This window comes from Typopeltis vanoorti, chromosome 7 (assembly GCF_054136105.1).
Source record: "Typopeltis vanoorti isolate ZY-2024b chromosome 7, IOZ_Tvanoo_1.0, whole genome shotgun sequence".
In the NCBI taxonomy this organism is placed as follows: domain Eukaryota; kingdom Metazoa; phylum Arthropoda; class Arachnida; order Uropygi; family Thelyphonidae; genus Typopeltis; species Typopeltis vanoorti.
Window position 1 is genome coordinate 7,253,323 of NC_143555.1, and position 18,537 is coordinate 7,271,859.

General features: G+C 36.1%; 1 protein-coding gene across 4 annotated transcripts in view; it reads left to right on the plus strand.

Moving 5' to 3' along the window:
* LOC150104472 (uncharacterized) overlaps nt 1-18,537 on the plus strand; it is a 209,024-nt gene that overhangs the window by 80,991 nt on the left and 109,496 nt on the right. For all 4 annotated transcript variants that reach the window (XM_090395653.1, XM_090395655.1, XM_090395656.1 and 1 more), the window contains one exon: nt 417-536. In XM_090395653.1, coding sequence (XP_090251779.1) covers nt 417-536 — 120 coding nt within the window. The remainder of the gene's footprint in view (nt 1-416; nt 537-18,537) is intronic.

An 18,537-nucleotide genomic window follows, 5' to 3' on the forward strand; every position in this document is an offset into this window, starting at 1 on the left:
ATTACTTGGTGATGCATTTGTTGCATATGCTTGGGTTGGATGGCCAAAACCAATAGTCCAACCATGGGAATGTGGCTAGAAGTCATGGAAGTCATCCCACTTGGCACTGTAAGCTTGGCTTCCAGTGTTCTGATTTTGGAGGAGAAAGTTTTGTTTAGAAATTAATTTTATTTATATCCTTTAAAAATTTTATTCAATCAACAAATTTTAAATGTTTAGCTCATTTATGAATACGAATGATCACTCCATGGAGTAGCCCATAATAATAATATTGTTATGACAGGTTGGATAGCTAGGTTTTATTTAATCATACTTATGTAGAAATTCTATAAAATTATTTTTATTTGCATCTGATAATTTTAAGAAAATGTACATGATTCATATTTGCTTTCTAATATGGTTAAAATTTTTTTTAGCTTCCTTCTCGATCGCCTATTACAGTATGAGACAGTAGAATCATCTTCTAGTGATTCAGATGCTACAGTATCAAGTGATTCAGAAAGTGAAATTAAAAGTGAATTACCACCAATTAAAAAGTATGTCTTTCTTTACTCTCCTATCACATTAAACATGTCTCATAAATCAGCAAAACTGAATTTGATTTTGTTGTAATGTGTATAATTCATTAATGTTTGTTTTTTTTTTTCTGTTCGTTCTCTTTTGGGATTTTCAGCAGTAGAAGAATGTTTGATATGCTCCAGACATCTGCACTGGTTTTATATGCTGGATATCTTATTGTTGAATATCTATATGATGAAACAGATTTAAATTTGTATGGAGAGATTTCTCCACATATAATAACTTAAAATTACCAACACTTTTTTCAAGCATAAAGATTGTCACAATTCATTTAGGATATAAGAAACCCTAAAACGTATAAACTATATGTAGTCCATTTATGTATATCTATTACACTAATACAAAACAGCCTACATGATAAGCTGTGGTATTAGATGGGATATCAGTTGGGTTTTTTCGAGAATGTGCAAGGGAACTGGCATTGCCTTTAACTAGGCTATTTAATTTAAGTCTCCTCTCTGGTAAAGTTCCAAGGGAGTGGAAAGAGGACAAAATAATTCCTTTGCATGAGAGAAGTTCTAAGACTGCATAGCAAATTATAGACCAGTCAGTACCACCACGCCTGAGATACTGATTGGTCTATAATTTGCTATGCAGTCTTAGCAAATTATAGACCAAGAATTATAGTACTAGAAAAATTCTTAAAAATAATTCAAACACACGCATCTACAGACACAGGATACACCAGGAGGCATATGGCTAACCACCTTATCCTTGAGTACGGTTGGAAGAATGTGTACCTCAACACCGTAAAAAGTTAGAAGAGGGGAGAATTAAGAAAGAATGACAATAGGTGCCTCTCATATAGTATTATATAAAATGTAATACTATATGAGAGTCAACATGGCTTTGTAAAAGATTGGTCATGACTTAATAATTTACTAATTTTTTACAATAGAGTAACAGCTGAGTTGGATAAAGAAAATGGCTTCACGATGATTTTGCTGGATTTTGCAAAGACATTTGACATAATACCACATGTAACTCTGTTATGCAAATTATAACAAATGGGGATGGATATGACACTGGTTCAGTGGATAAGACAGCGACTGCTGGACAGATATATTAAAAAGTGGTATATGTAGGGACAGAATCGTGGCGAAAACAGGTGACTAGTGGTGTATCACAAGGTTCAGTCCTGGGACCATTGCTGTTTAATTTTTACATAAATGATATAGGAAATAATCTGAAATGAAATATTTAGTCGTTTGCTGATGATGCAAAATTAGATAGAGTAATAGTTAATCAAGGTGATGTGTAGAGCTTGCAGGACGACTTAAATAGGCTGTCAGTATGGGGATAAGTTAAAGGGTTTCAGTTTAATGTCATGAAATGCAAAGTTATGCAATTTGGGATAAATAGATTACAAGCCATGTATCACATTGATGGCACTATACTCCAGGTATAGTGATGACCAGGTATAATAGATGAACCAAAAAATTTAGGAGTGGTGGTAGACAGAGTTAAAGTTTAGAGGACATATTGCTAAGGTTTTTAAGGTAGCCCATAAGATTACTTGGCTATTGAGGAACACTTAAGAAGAACAGATAAGGAAATTATTATTCCTCATTATAAGGCCTTGATATGCCCACATCTAGATTACCTTGACTAGATCACACCAGAGTGCATGATGTTACATTTATTAACATTGAAATGACAGCCATTTTCACGTGCCCACAATTCCTGCCTATTCAAATCATTCTGCAAGTACTTAATATCAGCAGCACTCCTGATTATCCTACCTATTTTTGCATCATCAGCAAATAGCTATGTCGCATGTCAAATCCTTTCCACGTCATTAATGTTGAGATTAAATAACAATGGACCAAGGACTGAATCTTGCAGATTCACCTCCCCCCTCCCCACCCCCTCATATACTACTTTTTGATATGTCAGTCCACCGTCCTCTTATCCATGGCAATAGCTTATAATCCAATCCCATATCCTTCAATATATGCAACAGCTGTTTATGCTGTATTCTGTCAAAAGACTTAGCAAAATCCAAAAATATCATGGTGTATCCATTCCCCTTGTCTAACTCTGTGGATTTCTAAATTGATTTATGAATGCAAGCCCTAACCAACCTTTCCAAAATCTTCACCAGCACTCCTGAGATACTGATTGGCCAATAGTTTGATACATCAGTCTTTGCACCACCCTTGTGCAATGGGATTACCATACATTCTTTCCACTCCTGTGAAATCTTACCTGTTCTGAGACTCAAATTATATACCCTTGTCAAGAGAATAGCCAGTTCAGCTGAACACTCTTTTAGCATCTGTGCTGATATCCTATCGGTTCCTATTGCAGAATTTGTATTCAGCTTGTGCAACAGCTCTAGACTACCTCTTCATCCACATGAGTTTCCTTATACGGTAAAGAGGTAGCAGTGAGTTCAATGTTGCATATACCAGGTTGATAGCTTTTAGCGAAATGGCTCATTTGTTGAACAATCATTTCTGCATCAGTCACCTGCTTACCATCTACATTCATTAGAATTATTTTTTCAAATTCATTCTTTCTTTTACTTGCAGCATAATGATAGAATGCAGAGCCAGTTTCTTTTCATACTTGTGACTCTTCTGGCCTGCTGCTTATAATATCATAACTAACATCATCCTTATGTACATGATAAAAGAGCATGCAGTTTCTGATACTTAGGAGTATCAGAAAACAGGAGTAGAGTTTGTTGCTTTATCAGTATATTGGGACTTCATGTTTTAGGCATTAGTGAGACTTGACTACCAAACGTACTAACTGGTATATTGAGCACAAAGAGTACAGTATTTTTAGGAAGGATAGACAGGATAGGAGAAGAGGGGTGTGCTGCTAATGATATCAAATGTCTTGAATCCAGTTAGAGTTGAGACCTATGACTGTAATACTATTAACAACTTTTCATGTGGCAGTGAGTTTGAAGCCATCTGGTGTGAGGTGGAGGATTAGGTACTTATGAAATCACATGAGAAGAATGAAACTGAATTTATTGAGCTGTTGTGAGACAACTTCCTCAAGCAGCATGTGACAAAAGGAACTCAAGGTCAAAGAGTCTTAGATTTGATTACAGTGTTGGGGGGGGGGGATTCAGTTAAAGACATAACTATTCTACCTCTGGTTGGTGACAGTGATTATGCTGTACTCACTTGGGAAGTAAGTTTGTCCACACATCCAAAAACTTGCATCGATTCCTTCTACACTGCCTTCGCATCGAATCATTTGCATCATAGCTCTGCTTCATAATTCATTTTTATTATATAGAGGTAATATATATATATATATTTTTTTTTAATGTTGGGCCCATATATGAGAGGTTGGCTGGTCAACCTATAGTACGTTAGTACCGTATATGGGTGGTGGGTTGGGAAAGGAGAAACTTGTTTACATTTGATTTAAAAGCCTGTGTGTTGTATTCCTTGGGAAATACGTCAGGAGGAAGAATGTTCCACAGTATACCGCAGCAGGGATGAAGGAGGAGGAAAAGAAACTTGTTCTATGGTTTTCAAGGTGTACTATGAAAAAATGTGGGTGGCAGCTGTATGTATTCCAATGGGCTTAGTACAGAGTGGGGGAATTATTGATGCTGTTTCAAATGAACATTTCCCATGGAAATATTTATAGAATATACAAATTGCAGAGACCAAGCATCTATGTGAAAGTGAGGGGAGTGAGTTGGTGAGAGATAAGTCATTTATCAGTCTAATTGCTCTCCTCTGTATTGAGTCAAGCATTTTGAGGGAGCTTTTGGGAGCCCCATTCCAAATGTGAGAGCAGTATTCGATAGCTGGGTGGATTTGTGATTTGTATAATGTTAATAGCTGTTTAGAGGTGAAGTAGCGTCTTGAGCGAAAGAGAAAATCTAATTTTTTGGAAGCTGAGGATGCAATGGTTGTGATGTGTTTATGCCAGGTGAGGCTTTATGTCAGGGTAATTCCGAGAAGAGAAATCTTCTCATCTTGTCTGGGAATTTGAGTGTTGTAAAATTTATAGTTTATTTTTATATTTGTCTTTAAAACGTTTGTACTTGTATATTCAATATATCTTATTTCCTCCCTTTTCTTATTTAATTTACTTATTTATCTTATTTAACTCATTTTTATTGTCATAACGCCGAGTGTAATCTCGTTGCTTGAAATAGTCTATCACCTTTAATCCTTTCAGTCTATCAATTTAATTTCCCCCCTCTCAAGGTCATAACTGTGCTACTTCACGTGTACATATTTTAGAATTTAGGAATTGCCTCTGGCAGGAGCCATTTCCTTTGTCTAAATAGCTGGCTTTTTCTCACACTGATCTCTGAAAATGTATTTGTATTTATGACTGTGCCAGCAGAGATCGTGCAGAGGAATTGTAAATCTTTCCTATACATGCAAGAAAACGCCCAGCACAACACTGAATTATCTCTAAAATTTATCTCTAAGTCAAGCAACGTTTAAATCTACTATTCATCAGTCGTGGCTACTTTTACTCTTAAGGTAGCACAGGTTCTATCTTTTTATGAGAAGTGCATTGGTCAGGCAAAATCAGGCTAGTTATTTGACAAACAAAACAATTTATTCATGCTAAATCAAGATACATATAAAGGGTAACACTACACATACTAAAATAATCCAACTCAAATTCACTCAATGAAATGACATGGAAATTATATAAAATTCACCTGTCTGGTTCTCCATTAGATTAAATAAACATTTCTTGCTTAAGCTCAATGACTAATGCAATAAATACGCTCACACATAAATCAGACACGGAAGCAGACTTGTATACACTTTACATTAATTTAACTCAGACTATAAAAATTATTAAGCTTGACTACTTTCACATACAATTTCCTCTTCAATATATAACATTAGCTAACTTCTTGTAACTGTGCAAACTACTTCACAATTAATTTAACAAAAACAGGCTTTTCGTCTTTACTACTGTTCTATATGCTAACAAACAAAAAAATCAGTTATCTTTGCCTTAAATTTCACATCTAGAAAAGTCCTAAACAAAGTCTTACCTACTACTTTGTCATCCAGTTCATTACTCGAGATCCTAGAGATCGTTGACACTGTCTTCTACTTCCCAGTAAAATCCACACACAGCACTTTTTTCAAAATCGAGGATACTTCACATGTGGAGATCGTCAAGGAACTTAGCAGTGGGAACTCTGGAATATACTGTCACTGCTAATACGAACTTCCTATCATCGTCGGCCTTCGGCTGGCGGGACGCAGATCCTCATCCTTGGAACGGCAGGACACACACTGGGAACTCTGCATAGCAAGAGTAGGAACAGAAAACTGAAACAGCAAGCCTAGGGCCAAAAAGCCTAGCCTCTTTTCCTTCAATTCTCCCCCCTTTTATTCTGCTCTCCCGATCTCGGAACTCCTACAGATTGAATCGCCCGGATTTTCTTGAAGGGGTCTTTTCAGCCACCCAACGGCCACTGAGTTAAGTCGGGGAAACCCCGTACTTCGTTGACCTTCGTGATAGTCTAAGGTCTTACATTTTTAATCCCATCTGAGTTATTTCTTTGTCTGTACAATTTTCTGATTACAATTTATTCAAACATTTTTTTTCAGGTTTATTACAGAAAAATGAGTTAAGTATTAATCAAATTACAAGTATATTACATTGATTTCATTTCCCAAGCAAAATCGGTATAGAGGAAATTTTATTCTAAATTCCTTCTATAATGTATATATAACCAGTATTTAGAAGACTAATTCTTCTATAGTTTTCACAGATACACTTATTGCCTTTTTTATATATTGGAATGATAATTGGATATTGATTCCAACTTTCTGGTATTTTTCCTTCATGTGGATATTATTAAATAATTTTAATAGTCATTTGACAAACAAGATGCTGCAAATTTAATAAATTCTATATTTATTCTATTTTCTCAAGGGAATTTTACTAATTTACTTTGATTTATTGCTTGTTGGATTTCTTGTAATGTTATTTCTTCCACTATATGGTTCAAGGTTATATTGCGAGTGGTGTAATTTAGAGCTCATGTAAATTTGTTGATTTTTATCTGTTTTATTGTGTTTTTTCATTAGAAAATTAGTTTCATAGTATATTAGAGCAGATTCGATTAGAGTAGATACAGAAGAAATGAAATGCTAACAAGAAGAACAGCGAAGTAGTGAACAAGAATGTATTTTCCACTAAACTAATATTAAAGAGGATATTGAAAATAATTTGTCATGTTGTACCATCATTTTATGATGTAGTTTAAGCCAATAAGAATACAATTTTGTCAGTTAAATCCCAAATTGTCAGTCCATCCTCATTCGTTCAGTATCCAGGTAGATACCTAACAGGGTGCACCATGAGAAGGTGAAGATTGGACATTAGGTCAGAAGCCCTGGTCGGATCTCCGTTCCTTTAAAGGCTATGTGGAGGTTCTCCTCTCAGTTATACAGCTTTGACACTTGAGCACCTCAAAAATTGTTAAATGAAACAATCGGTGACAGCACATTGGTAAAAAACACTGACCAGGCATGCAATCAGGAATATATATCCATACTTGAAGTAGAAAACGCTATCAAAGGCTTGAAATGTGGAAAGGCAGCAGGAGTAGATGATATCCAGAAATGCTGAAGTATGGTGGTAAAGTCTTACAGTGGATGATTGGAATAGAGATCTCATAGTACCCATATATAAAAAGGGAAATAAAACTGAATGTGAGAATTACAGAGGTATTTCTCTACTAAGTGTTCCTGGTAAGATATATATGCAAATATACTTCAGAAACAGTTAAGAAGGATTGTGAAAGAGAAGCTTGGTGAAGAATAAGTTGGATTCAGGCCAATAGAGGCCGTCATGATCAGATTTTCACTTTACAAGTAATTGTTGAGAAATCATCGAAATATAACAAAGATCTGAATTTAAGTTTTGTAGATCTGGAAAAGGTATATGACAAGGTGCTAAGAGAGAGAGAAAGAGAGAAGCAATTAAAATGCTACACTTGTATGGTGTTAGTGGGGCATTGTATCAAGCAATACTTAGTCTTTATTTGAGATGGGGTGCTTAAGGGTCAAAGCTGTATAACTGAGAGGAGACCTCCACATAGCCTTTAAAGGAATGTGGAGAACCGACCAGGGCTTCTGACCTAATGTCCAATCCTCACCTTCTCGTGGTGCACCCTGTTGGGTATCTACTTGGATACTGAACAAACGAGGATGGGCTGGCAATTTGGGATTTAGCCGACCAAATTGTATTCTTATTGGTTAAACCAAAATAAAAAATGATGGCACAACATGACAAAATTTCATGCCGGCTGGGGCGTCGCCTGGGTAAACAAGGCCCCCCGTTGTTTTTGCCAGAGAACCAGGGCGAACAGCGAAAAGTCAGCTATTGGAACAAATCTGAAAACACACCCCCAACTCAACATCACCAGAGTAAAAAATCGGTACTATCAACATAAGAAGCCTGAATGGCAAAGAAATGGAGCTAGCTGAGGAATTAGATAAGTACCAGATCGACATAATAGGGGTGACTAAAACAAAAAAGACCAAAACTGGTGAGATCTTTCTGAGCAATAAATAATAAATGCTATATTCAGGCAATGACAATCAAGGAAAAGAAGGAGTAGCCATACTATTCAACACAAAATACAAGGCTAATCTTCTTGAATGGCAGTCAGTCTCAAGTAGAGTAATGTGGGCAAATATGAGAATGGGGAACTGGACAATGAGACTTATTTGTGCCTATGGTCCCACAAAAGGTTCTACTAAGGTAGAAGTGGAGGAATTTTTTGAGGATTTAGAAAAAGCCACTGACACAATAAAAAATGAAAAGTTGGTCCTTGTTGGGGATCTAAATAGCAGAGTAGGAAATGATTGTGAGACATACAAAAATATTTTGGGAAAATTTGGAGAAAAGAGCAAAGCTAATAATAATGGCAAATATCTGTTGGATTTCTGCTCAGGACATGGACTGGTTATTACTAACACCATGTTCCAACATAAAAATGTGCACAAATTCACATGGAGAGAAGAGGCTAAGAATAAGAAAAGTCTCATTGACTATGTTATTGTTGATAGTGATGTTTTCTCCCTGGTGCAGGCAACCAGAGTGTATAGAGGATTTGAAATCGGAAGTGATCACTATTTAGTCTTGAGCAGGATAAAATTGAATTTCATATTGAAAAGAATAACATGTAAGAAAGTTTTAAAGCGAATAAAAGTTGAGCAACTCTCAGATGTGAACTGTAGACTAAAATACACAAAGATTATTGAAGAAAAAATGAAAGAGTTTGAGAACAGGAATCAAACCTTGGAGATTCAGTGGCAAACTCTGAAGAAAACATTGATTAATTCTGCCAGAGAGGTATGTGGTGAGGTTGTCTGTAAGGATAAAAAAATCAGAACTCCCTGGTGGACACAGGAAGTTAACGAGGCAGTGAAGGAAAAGAAGAAAGCATATCAAAAGTTCCTGTCAAATAAGTCAGCTTGTGCTCTTAGAGAATATAGAGACAAATGCAAGAATGCTAAACACTGTGTAAAACTAGCTAAACAAAAGTCATGGGAGGACTTTGGCAAGAATATAGAAAATAAATATCAAGAAGGTGGCAAAATATTCTGGAGGTTGTTGAAGAAGCTTAGGAATGGAGGAAAGTGTGCTGTAAAAGGAGTTAGAGATGATAAAGGTGACATGAAAACGGGAGAAAAAGATATCCTTGAAGCATGGAGTAATTACTTCGAAAAACTGCTAAATGAAACAAGAAGTGATGACAGCACAGTGGTAAAAAACACTGACCAGGCATGCAGTCAGGAATACATATCCATACTTGAAGTACAAAAAGCTATCAAAGGCTTGAAATGTGGAAAGGCAGCAGGAGTAGATGATATTCGATCAGAAATGCTGAAGTATGGTGGTGTGAGAGTCTTACAGTGGCTGCACTGCATAGTTCAGAAGGCCTGGACAGAGGGACAAATTCCCGATGATTGGAGTAGAGCTCTCATAGTACCCATATATAAAAAAGGAAATAAAACTGCATGTGAGAATTACAGAGGTATTTCCCTACTGAGTGTTCCTGGCAAGATCTATGCAAGTATACTTGAGCAACGGTTGAGAAGAATTGTGGAAGAAAAGCTTGGTGAAGAACAAGCTGGATTCAGGCCAAATGGAGGCTGTCAGGATCAGGTTTTCACTTTACGACAAATAGTCGAGAAAGCATGGGAATATAACAAAGATCTGTATTTAAGTTTTGTTGATTTGGAAAAGGCATATGACAAGGTGCCAAGAGAGAAGCTATTTAATACGCTACAGTTATATGGTGTCAATGGGGCATTATATCAAGCAATACTTAGTCTTTATTTGAGTTGTAAGTCAGCAGTTAGAATTGAAGGAAGTACAGGAAGATGGTTTAATGTTAAATCTGGTGTGAGACAAGGATGTACATTATCCCCTCTGTTATTCATTATCTATATGGATCACATTATGAAGGAAAGTGGTATTAAACATGATATCAAACTTGGAGATGTTAATGTCAGCTCTTTGCTTTATGCGGATGATGTTATACTTCTAAATAAATCCGCTACAAGTCTACAAGATTCTCTGACTAAATTGAATAGCTGTTGTAATAGATATGGTATGAAGGTCAGCAATAAAAAGACAAAGACAATGAAAATAGGCAGAATCATTTAAAATGTCAACTGTGTTGTGAATGGAGAAACTGTGGAACAAGTAAAATATTTCAGCTATTTAGGCACGATTTTTACTGAAGATGGTAAATTAAATATAGAAATACACAACAGAATCAGCAAAGCTGGTATGGTGGGAAGTCGATTGAATAAATTCATATGGAATAAGAGAGAAATTAGTCGGAACACTAAATTAGCTGTATACAAGACAGTGTTCAAACCAGTTTTAACTTATGGATCTGAGAGCTGCGTCAGAAGTAAAACACTTGACCAAAGACTAGAGACCACAGATATGAGAGTCCTGAGAAAGATTATAGGCATGAACAGATGGCATCAATGGCAATATCATATTAAAAATGAGGATATTAGGAAAGAACTTGACATTGTCAGCATCCAGGAATGCGTTAGCAGAGCTAATCTCAGGTGGTATGGTCACTTAAACAGAATGGGCGAGGAAAGATTAGCAAAACAAGTGTTCTCTGCCAGGTTGGCAGCAAAACGACCCAGAGGAAGACAAAGATATAGGTGGATTGATACGGTACAAAGTGCCTTAGACGATAGAAATATAAGATCTGATAATGTTGGAATCTTGACAAGTAACAGACTGATTTGGAGGAAAATTGTAGATAGGAAATTAATGATGTAATTTTTTTTTCATGTAGTACTATCATATCCTGTACACTCCTTGAGGGTACATAGCAGGAATTTGATGATGATGATGTCAACAGTTAGAACTGAAGTATAGGAAGATGGTTTAATGTTAAATCTGGTGTCAGAGAAGGATGTACATTATCCCCTCTGTTATTCATTATCTATATGGATCACATTATGAAGGAAAGTTTTATTATACCTGATATCAAAATTGGAGATGTTAATCTCAGCTGCTTTATGGGGATGATGTTATACTTCTAAATAAATCCACTACAAATCTGCAAGATTCCCTGACTAAATTGAATAACTGTTGTAATAGATATGGTATGAAGGTTAGCAATAACAAGACAAAGACAATGAAAATAGGCAGAAGCATTGAAAATATCAACTGCATTGTAAATTGAGAACCTATAGAACAAGTTAAACATTTCAGCTACTTAGGCACGATTTTCAGCGAAGATGGTAAATTAAATATGGAAATAGACAACAGAATCAACAAAGCTTGATAAACTGAATAAATTTGTTGGAAGTTTTTCCACTTGGTTATACTATAAATTAAAGATACCAAGAAATTATATACTTGGTTTAATGCAAGTGTAAGCAAACAAGTTTGTGCATGAACTATTTTCAGGACTGGGGCAATTCGTATAAAGCTAAAGCTAAGACTTCGTATCATTTGCCTTAGTACCTATAATGCAAAACACATCTCCTTGCAGACATGTATAATGCTATGCATTATGGGAAAGGTCACTAACCAGACTGGTTTCAACCTTTATTATATACAAGATATTATATACTTAGTTTAATCCAAATCTTGAAAATAGTTCAGGTACAAATTTCTTTGCTTACAGTTGGATAAAGGATTAAACTAAGCATATAATTTCTTGCTTATGATTGCATATGATTTCACTGACAACAATCATTCTTCACCACAAGCGACTAAAATGGAAATGGGCTGGACATCTATCCAGAAGAGAAGATGAGCGATGGACTACTATACTAACGAGCTGGATTCCTAAAAAAGGGAAACGAGGCTGAAGACGTCCTAAAAGAAGGGGGAGTGATGAATTGTCAAATTTTGTTGGGGGAAAATTGGTCAATCATTGCCAAGAACAGAGAAAGGTGGAAAGAACTGGAGACCTTCGTCCAGCAGTGGACAGAAAATAGAAAATCTTTAATTTATAGTATAACCAAGTGGAAAAACTTCCAACAACTTTCCTAATACAGAGTATCTTAATAACAAGATGTGACACCTTTGGCTACTCGTATATATGAAAATATGACTTCTGCATTACTTCAACCTTAGTATCACCTCTGGGTCTGGCTCCCATTGATGAGACCTCAATAAAGGTTGAAACCCATCTGGGTAGTGACCCTTCCAATAATGCATAATATGTCTGCAAGGAGATGTGCTATGCATTATGGGATGCAAGTGATGCAGTCTTAGCTTCTTTATACGAGTTGCCCCGGTCCTGAAAATAGTTCAGGCACAAACTTGTTTGTTTACACTTGGATAAAGGATTAAACCAAGCATATAATTTTGTGGTATCTTTAATTTATAAACTGAATACATTTATATGAAATAAGAGAGAAATTAGTCAAAACACTAAATTAGCTGTATACAAGACAGTGTTCAAACTAATTTTAACTTATGGATCTGAGAGCTGGGTTAGAAGTAAAACACTTGACCAAAGACTAGAGACCACAGTTATGAGAGTCCTGAAAAAGATTAGGAACATGAAAAGAAGGCATCAATGGCAATATCATATTAAAAACGAGAATATTAGGAAAGAATTTGACATTGTTAGCATCCAGGAATGTGTTAGCAGAGCTAATCTCAGGTGGTATGGTCACTTAAACAGAATGGGAGAGGAAACATTAGCAAAACAAGTGTTCCCTAACAGGTTGGCAGGAAAAAGACCCAGAGAAAGACCAAGATATAGGTGCATTGATACAGTAAAAAGTGTCTTAGAAGATAGAAATATAAGATCTGATAATGTTGGAGTCTTGACAGCTAACAGATTTTGATTTGAAGGAAAATTGTAGATAGGAAGTTAGTGATGATGTACATTTTTCATGTAGTACTACCATACATATCATATCAAGGTGTGTGCATATCCTATACACACCATGAGGGCACGTCACGAATTTGATGATGATGACGATGATGAAAATAATTTAACCTCCGAGATGGCTAGGCTAAAGCAAATTATTAGACAGACGATGAAGGAATTACAGAATCGAGCAGTGTTTAGAGGAACACAGGGAGAATAAAAAAAGTTCAGCAGCAAACCATGGAATCAGTAAGTTAGTGCGTAATAACAAAAATCTGGTAAGTAGAATCAATTATAAAAAGAAGGATGTTATTTGATATGGTGACTATCCTAAAATATGCCATTCATGAATGGGTTATAACATCAATAACCCGTTCATGTAGTAGGCACTAATGAGTTAACTAGCAATAAGTTCAGTATGAGATGGGACATGAAAGGGTTGTTTGAAGAGGTGAGAGTGAAAATAGTAAGTATATTTTTTCTCACAAAAAAGAATCATTTCCCCCCAGCATTGTTGTTGATGACACTGTAAAATCTTGTATTATATGCCTAATATTAACTCCAATACTCAAATTACATTCAGAAGATAAAGTTTCTGGAGAACGAAATGGCCTCCAAAAAAGAGCGATCAGTTATTGACCCATCTTTTACATTAAAAATCCTAATGGAAAAACATTGTGAATTCAACATAAACATGGCATTTGTAGAGTACTAGAAAGCCTTATGCATTTGACAGAGGCAGAAGGAACAAACTGTGGATAATACTCAAGATGTTAAACATTCCAAATGAATTACTTTCAGCAATAACTAACATGCATCAAAACAGTCGAATAACTGTAAAAATTAATGAAAAGGTTAGAGAATTGAATGAAAATCAGTGAATACAGGAGTCCATCAAGGATGTCCTTGATGCACTCCTATGGCATATAGGTATCTGTCAGTTTACAGTAAACTAAACACGAGGCACCACTGCTTGCCTTGTAACTAAAGTATCGAACAAAGTTAAAGACTTATTTCTTCTTCCACAATTAGAGAATGTCTTGTTGGAGATTTAATGGAATATTTATAGCACTAGGAAAGGATTAAAAACTAATTTTAATGCTTCTAATATTCTAATGCTTCTCATTCGCTGAGACTTCTTCATGAATTACAAGTAACTCTTGTAACACACTCAAATACAACACAATACTAAGTGAAACATGGGAGACACTAAAGTCCTATCTAGGTGATGTGCCCTCTAGGGTATTCATAGGTGGCCTAGGATTTAAAGTGGGACCTGTGGTAATTAATGTTTCCCAAATTTTGGGAAGTTTTATGCAACTGTGTTTATTTAAATTTGATTGATTTCAAGATTTCTGAGTGCTGTTGCAGATTCTGAAAACAGTCTTTCTTTTTTGAATTTACTATGGTGGTTTTTTTCCCAGACAATCCTGTGGGTTGTATACAAAACATGATCTGCAAGGCCATAGTTGTGATTGCAGATCGTGATTAAGCCTCAACACATGGTAATTAGAGGATGAATATTGTATCGTCTATTGGAACATTTGTAAAAAGGGATGACACATTGGAGCTTACTAAGCAATCATTCTCCTCTAATTGAAGGTTCTGTATAATAGTTTTAAAGTGAGGATTTTTTTTTTCAAAACAATGTCATGTCAATGTTTGTTGAGTTTGGATGTCATGTTTAGCCAGTTAATGGGTAGGATAATTCATGTCATCCATGATGAGGCACAATGGGGCTCCATGTTTGTAGACTTCAGGTAGCCGACAAAGCTATAGCCGCTAGCGTTACGCTGTTCACGTGTAGCTTTATGCCTTCCAGGAATTATTACTTAGCAACTTTTTAGATGACTCACAGTAGATTTTATATAGCTTAAGTGAGGCTTAAATTTAAATCAGATTATCTCTCTTTTTAGACATACTAAAAAATGAAATCTTAATATAATCACATCAGCTTAAATATAAGGCACTTGAAATAAAGAATACAAATTTTACATAACTTTTAATTACAGCTGATGTGCAGGTATTTCTCTTTGCCAGCAAGTTTTATATGTTAGACTCTAAATGAATGATTTCTTTCTAAGATTCCTTCATTTAGGATCTAACACCTTGATACTTCTGCAATTCTTCTATTTATAAAATTGTGTGAGCACTCAGATGACCAGTTTCTAGAAGAGGAGTTAAAGGAATAGCATACTTGGCATTCACCAAGATGACTGGTTTTGAATTCAGAAAGATAATGTGTTGCGGCAGATATCAAAATTTCTTTTCTTATATAGTAACCCCACAAGTTACGTAAGTAATGTGTTCTGTAAACCTTTACGTAACTTGAATTTTACGTAAGTCGAATTTGTAAATTACTTAAGTGTAACTTCGTAAGAAACTGCAATATATATACAGATATGTACAGTATATTATTTACACAGTATTATTTTATAAATGAAACATCATGCAGCAGTATTTACTTGGATATAAACTATAAAAGTATGAAAAATATATAAAAGAATATGAAAACAAACTGAAATAACGCTTTTCAAATAAAAAAATGTCTTGTGACAGCTAATTTAGCTCTGTAGTGTGAGAGTCGGCACTGGTAGTGGATGGTTGTGATGAGAAATGTTGTTCTCTGGCAACTTCTAACCCTCTCGATGTTGAAGGCTGAGTGTAGTTGGGGGTCGTCTGAATTGTTATCTTGACGTTGTTGTGAATGGCATCTCACAAACATGTCTAGAGTAGATTGTGTGGTCACATGCTTTTTTGTCATCGTAGATGGCCTTGTAGCTAGACATATCAGAATGGATACGGCGGCTAAAATTCTCGAACCGTTCGGTGTTCGGATCCATCGATTCTGATTTTGCTAGTGCCATGTCTATCAGGTTAAAAGCCTCGGCTAGTCCCTTTGCTGTAAATTTCTTAACGTCTGGAGTTGGAGGGTTCAATCGATCGGCATAGTAATTTCTTTTGAATTTCAGAATGCCTCCAACTGAATAAGGTCATCATTAGTAAGCTCTTCATCGTGACTCAAAAGAAGCTCATTACCGTCAACGTTATCCACTTCCAGCTCTAATTGCTCTACCATTTGCACACACGTCTCCGTCGCTTGCTATAATTCTTGTGTCAACTCAACAACCATATCAGTCATTGTCTGCTCTCCTTCCTTTAAACAATTTTGCACCATTTCTGGGCAGAGTTTCTTCCACACAGAGTTCATTGTTGTCCGCTTGACTTCATCTCATGCCACCCCCAATGTTTTTGATAGCTTCAAGGATATTATAATTCTTCCAGAAATCACGTAGAGTAATGCCCTCACCACTGTCAATGGCCTTAATTGCTTGGGAAAACATACACCGCAGATAGTAGGATTTGAAAGTCGCAAAAGCGCCTTGCTCCATAGGTTGCAACAGTGCGGCGGTTTTAGGAGGCAGGTAAACAACTTTTACGTCAGAATGAAAGTCATCCAACTATTCTCTGGGTGGCTGGGGGCATTGTCCAGGAGGAGAAGCACTTTAAACGGGATTCCTTTCTTGGCACAATATTCCTTTACCTGGGGGAATGAAGTGGTTATTGAACCACTCTGCGAACAGCACACGTGTAACCCAAGCTTTGGTATTGGATTTCCAGATTACGGGCAGCCTACTCAGGTCAGTGTTCTTAAAGGCCCGCAGTCTCTGGGAATAGTACACTGTAAGCAGTTTAAGTTTAAGTCCCCTGAAGTGTTGGCACCAATCATAACGGTGATACGATCTTGTGACCTTGAATCCAGGCTTAGATTTTTCCTCTTTTGCAATAAATGTCCGTGTTGGCATCCTCTTCCAAAACAGAGCCGTTTCGTCAATACTTGTTCAGGCAAATATTTCGTTTCCTCAATTATTTCTGCCAGAAGTTTGGGAAATTTGCTTGCCATGTCTGTATCTGCACTTGCTGCCTCACCCGTGACTTTGATGCTGTGTAGATTTGTATGCTTCTTGAATCGTTTGAACCATCCAGCACTAGCTTTAAATGCACTATCCTTGTCCGTGATGCTAGTCTTCTCTTGTTAATCTTTATGTAAAGACCTAGCCTTCTGTGTCAGATCCTTGATCCAGTGAGATAACAATTTCTCCATCTCTGAAATTGGGCCCAGCCTCTTATTGGTAATGATTGTGCCCTTCAGCGTTACTGCACCTTTCATGCTTTCAACAATGCGAACTTTATCCTTCACTATCATATTCACTGTCGAAATAGGTCATTTTATATCACGAGCTATTGTTGATATAATTTTCTTGTCTTCATGCATACGAATTATTTTCAACTTTTCTTCTAAGGTAATTTCAGACCTTTGTTTTTTAGATTTATTACCAGCGCATTCGGTTTTGTGTTTCGAATCCATTTTAAGGATAAATAAACAATGAACACTAACGGTGATAAACAAGTGACTAAACTAACCGCGCGAGGCATAGACTACTGACAGGTCGGGGAAAGGAGGAATTGTTTATGAGTTTCAATTTGAATGTTACGACTTTTGCGCACTTGCCCTCTGCTGCTCTCGGCATTTACCGGTAACCTGTCACTGCCTGTTACTATTCGTTACATTTGCTGCGAATGCTGAGTCTAGTTAACATTATGTCGTTGCATACTGCAGTGGATGTCAAAGACGCAAAATCCGCAAACATCTTCATACGTGCTAGTAGTTGTGATTTTCGAGATTTATTATGTAACTGCGAATTTACATAAGTCGTGGGGTTACTGTACTGAATTATGAAGATTTAAATAGAAAAATATGTAAACAATGTTGTGATTTTAAAATTGGTTAGCGTTTAAAAAGTCAAGACTGGTACAACTAAGAAATTTGATGACTTAGTTGAATGCCTTAAAAGATCGCCATTGTCATGATGTGACAATTTTGATTATATTTGCAGGAACATTCCATGAGTGTTGATTGTGAACAGAGTTTTACTCTGACAAATTTAATTAAATCCAATTGAGGAAGTAGGTTAGAAGTGGAACACTTGATCAATTTAATGGGAATCAAGTCTTGGCTTTTGAAATTGCAAAAACAAAGTAATAAAGAAAACATATTTTTTCAGTTCTTTATTTATGACATGGAAAATTGAATCCTGTTTGTATTTTTTTTTTAATTTATTAAATATTGTCATCATCATCATCATCATCAAATTCCTGCCATGTGTACCCTCAAGGGGTGTACAGGATATGATAGTACTACATGAAAAAATTACATCATTACTAACTTCCTATCTACAATTTTCCTCCAAATCAGTCTGTTACTTGTCAAGACTCCAACATTATCAGATCTTATATTTCTATCGTCTAAGGCACTTTGTACCATATCAATCCACCTATATCTTGGTCTTCCTCTGGGTCGTTTTCCTGCCAACCTGGCAGAGAACACTTGTTTTGCTAATCTTTTCTCTCCCATTCTATTTAAGTGACCATACCACCTGAGATTAGCTCTGCTAACGCATTCCTGGATGCTGACAATGTCAAGTTCTTTCCTAATATCCTCATTTTTAATATGATATTGCCACTGATGCCATCTGTTCACGCCTCTAATCTTTCTCAGGACTCTCATATCTGCGGTCCCTAGTCTTTGGTGAAGTGTTTTACTTCTGACC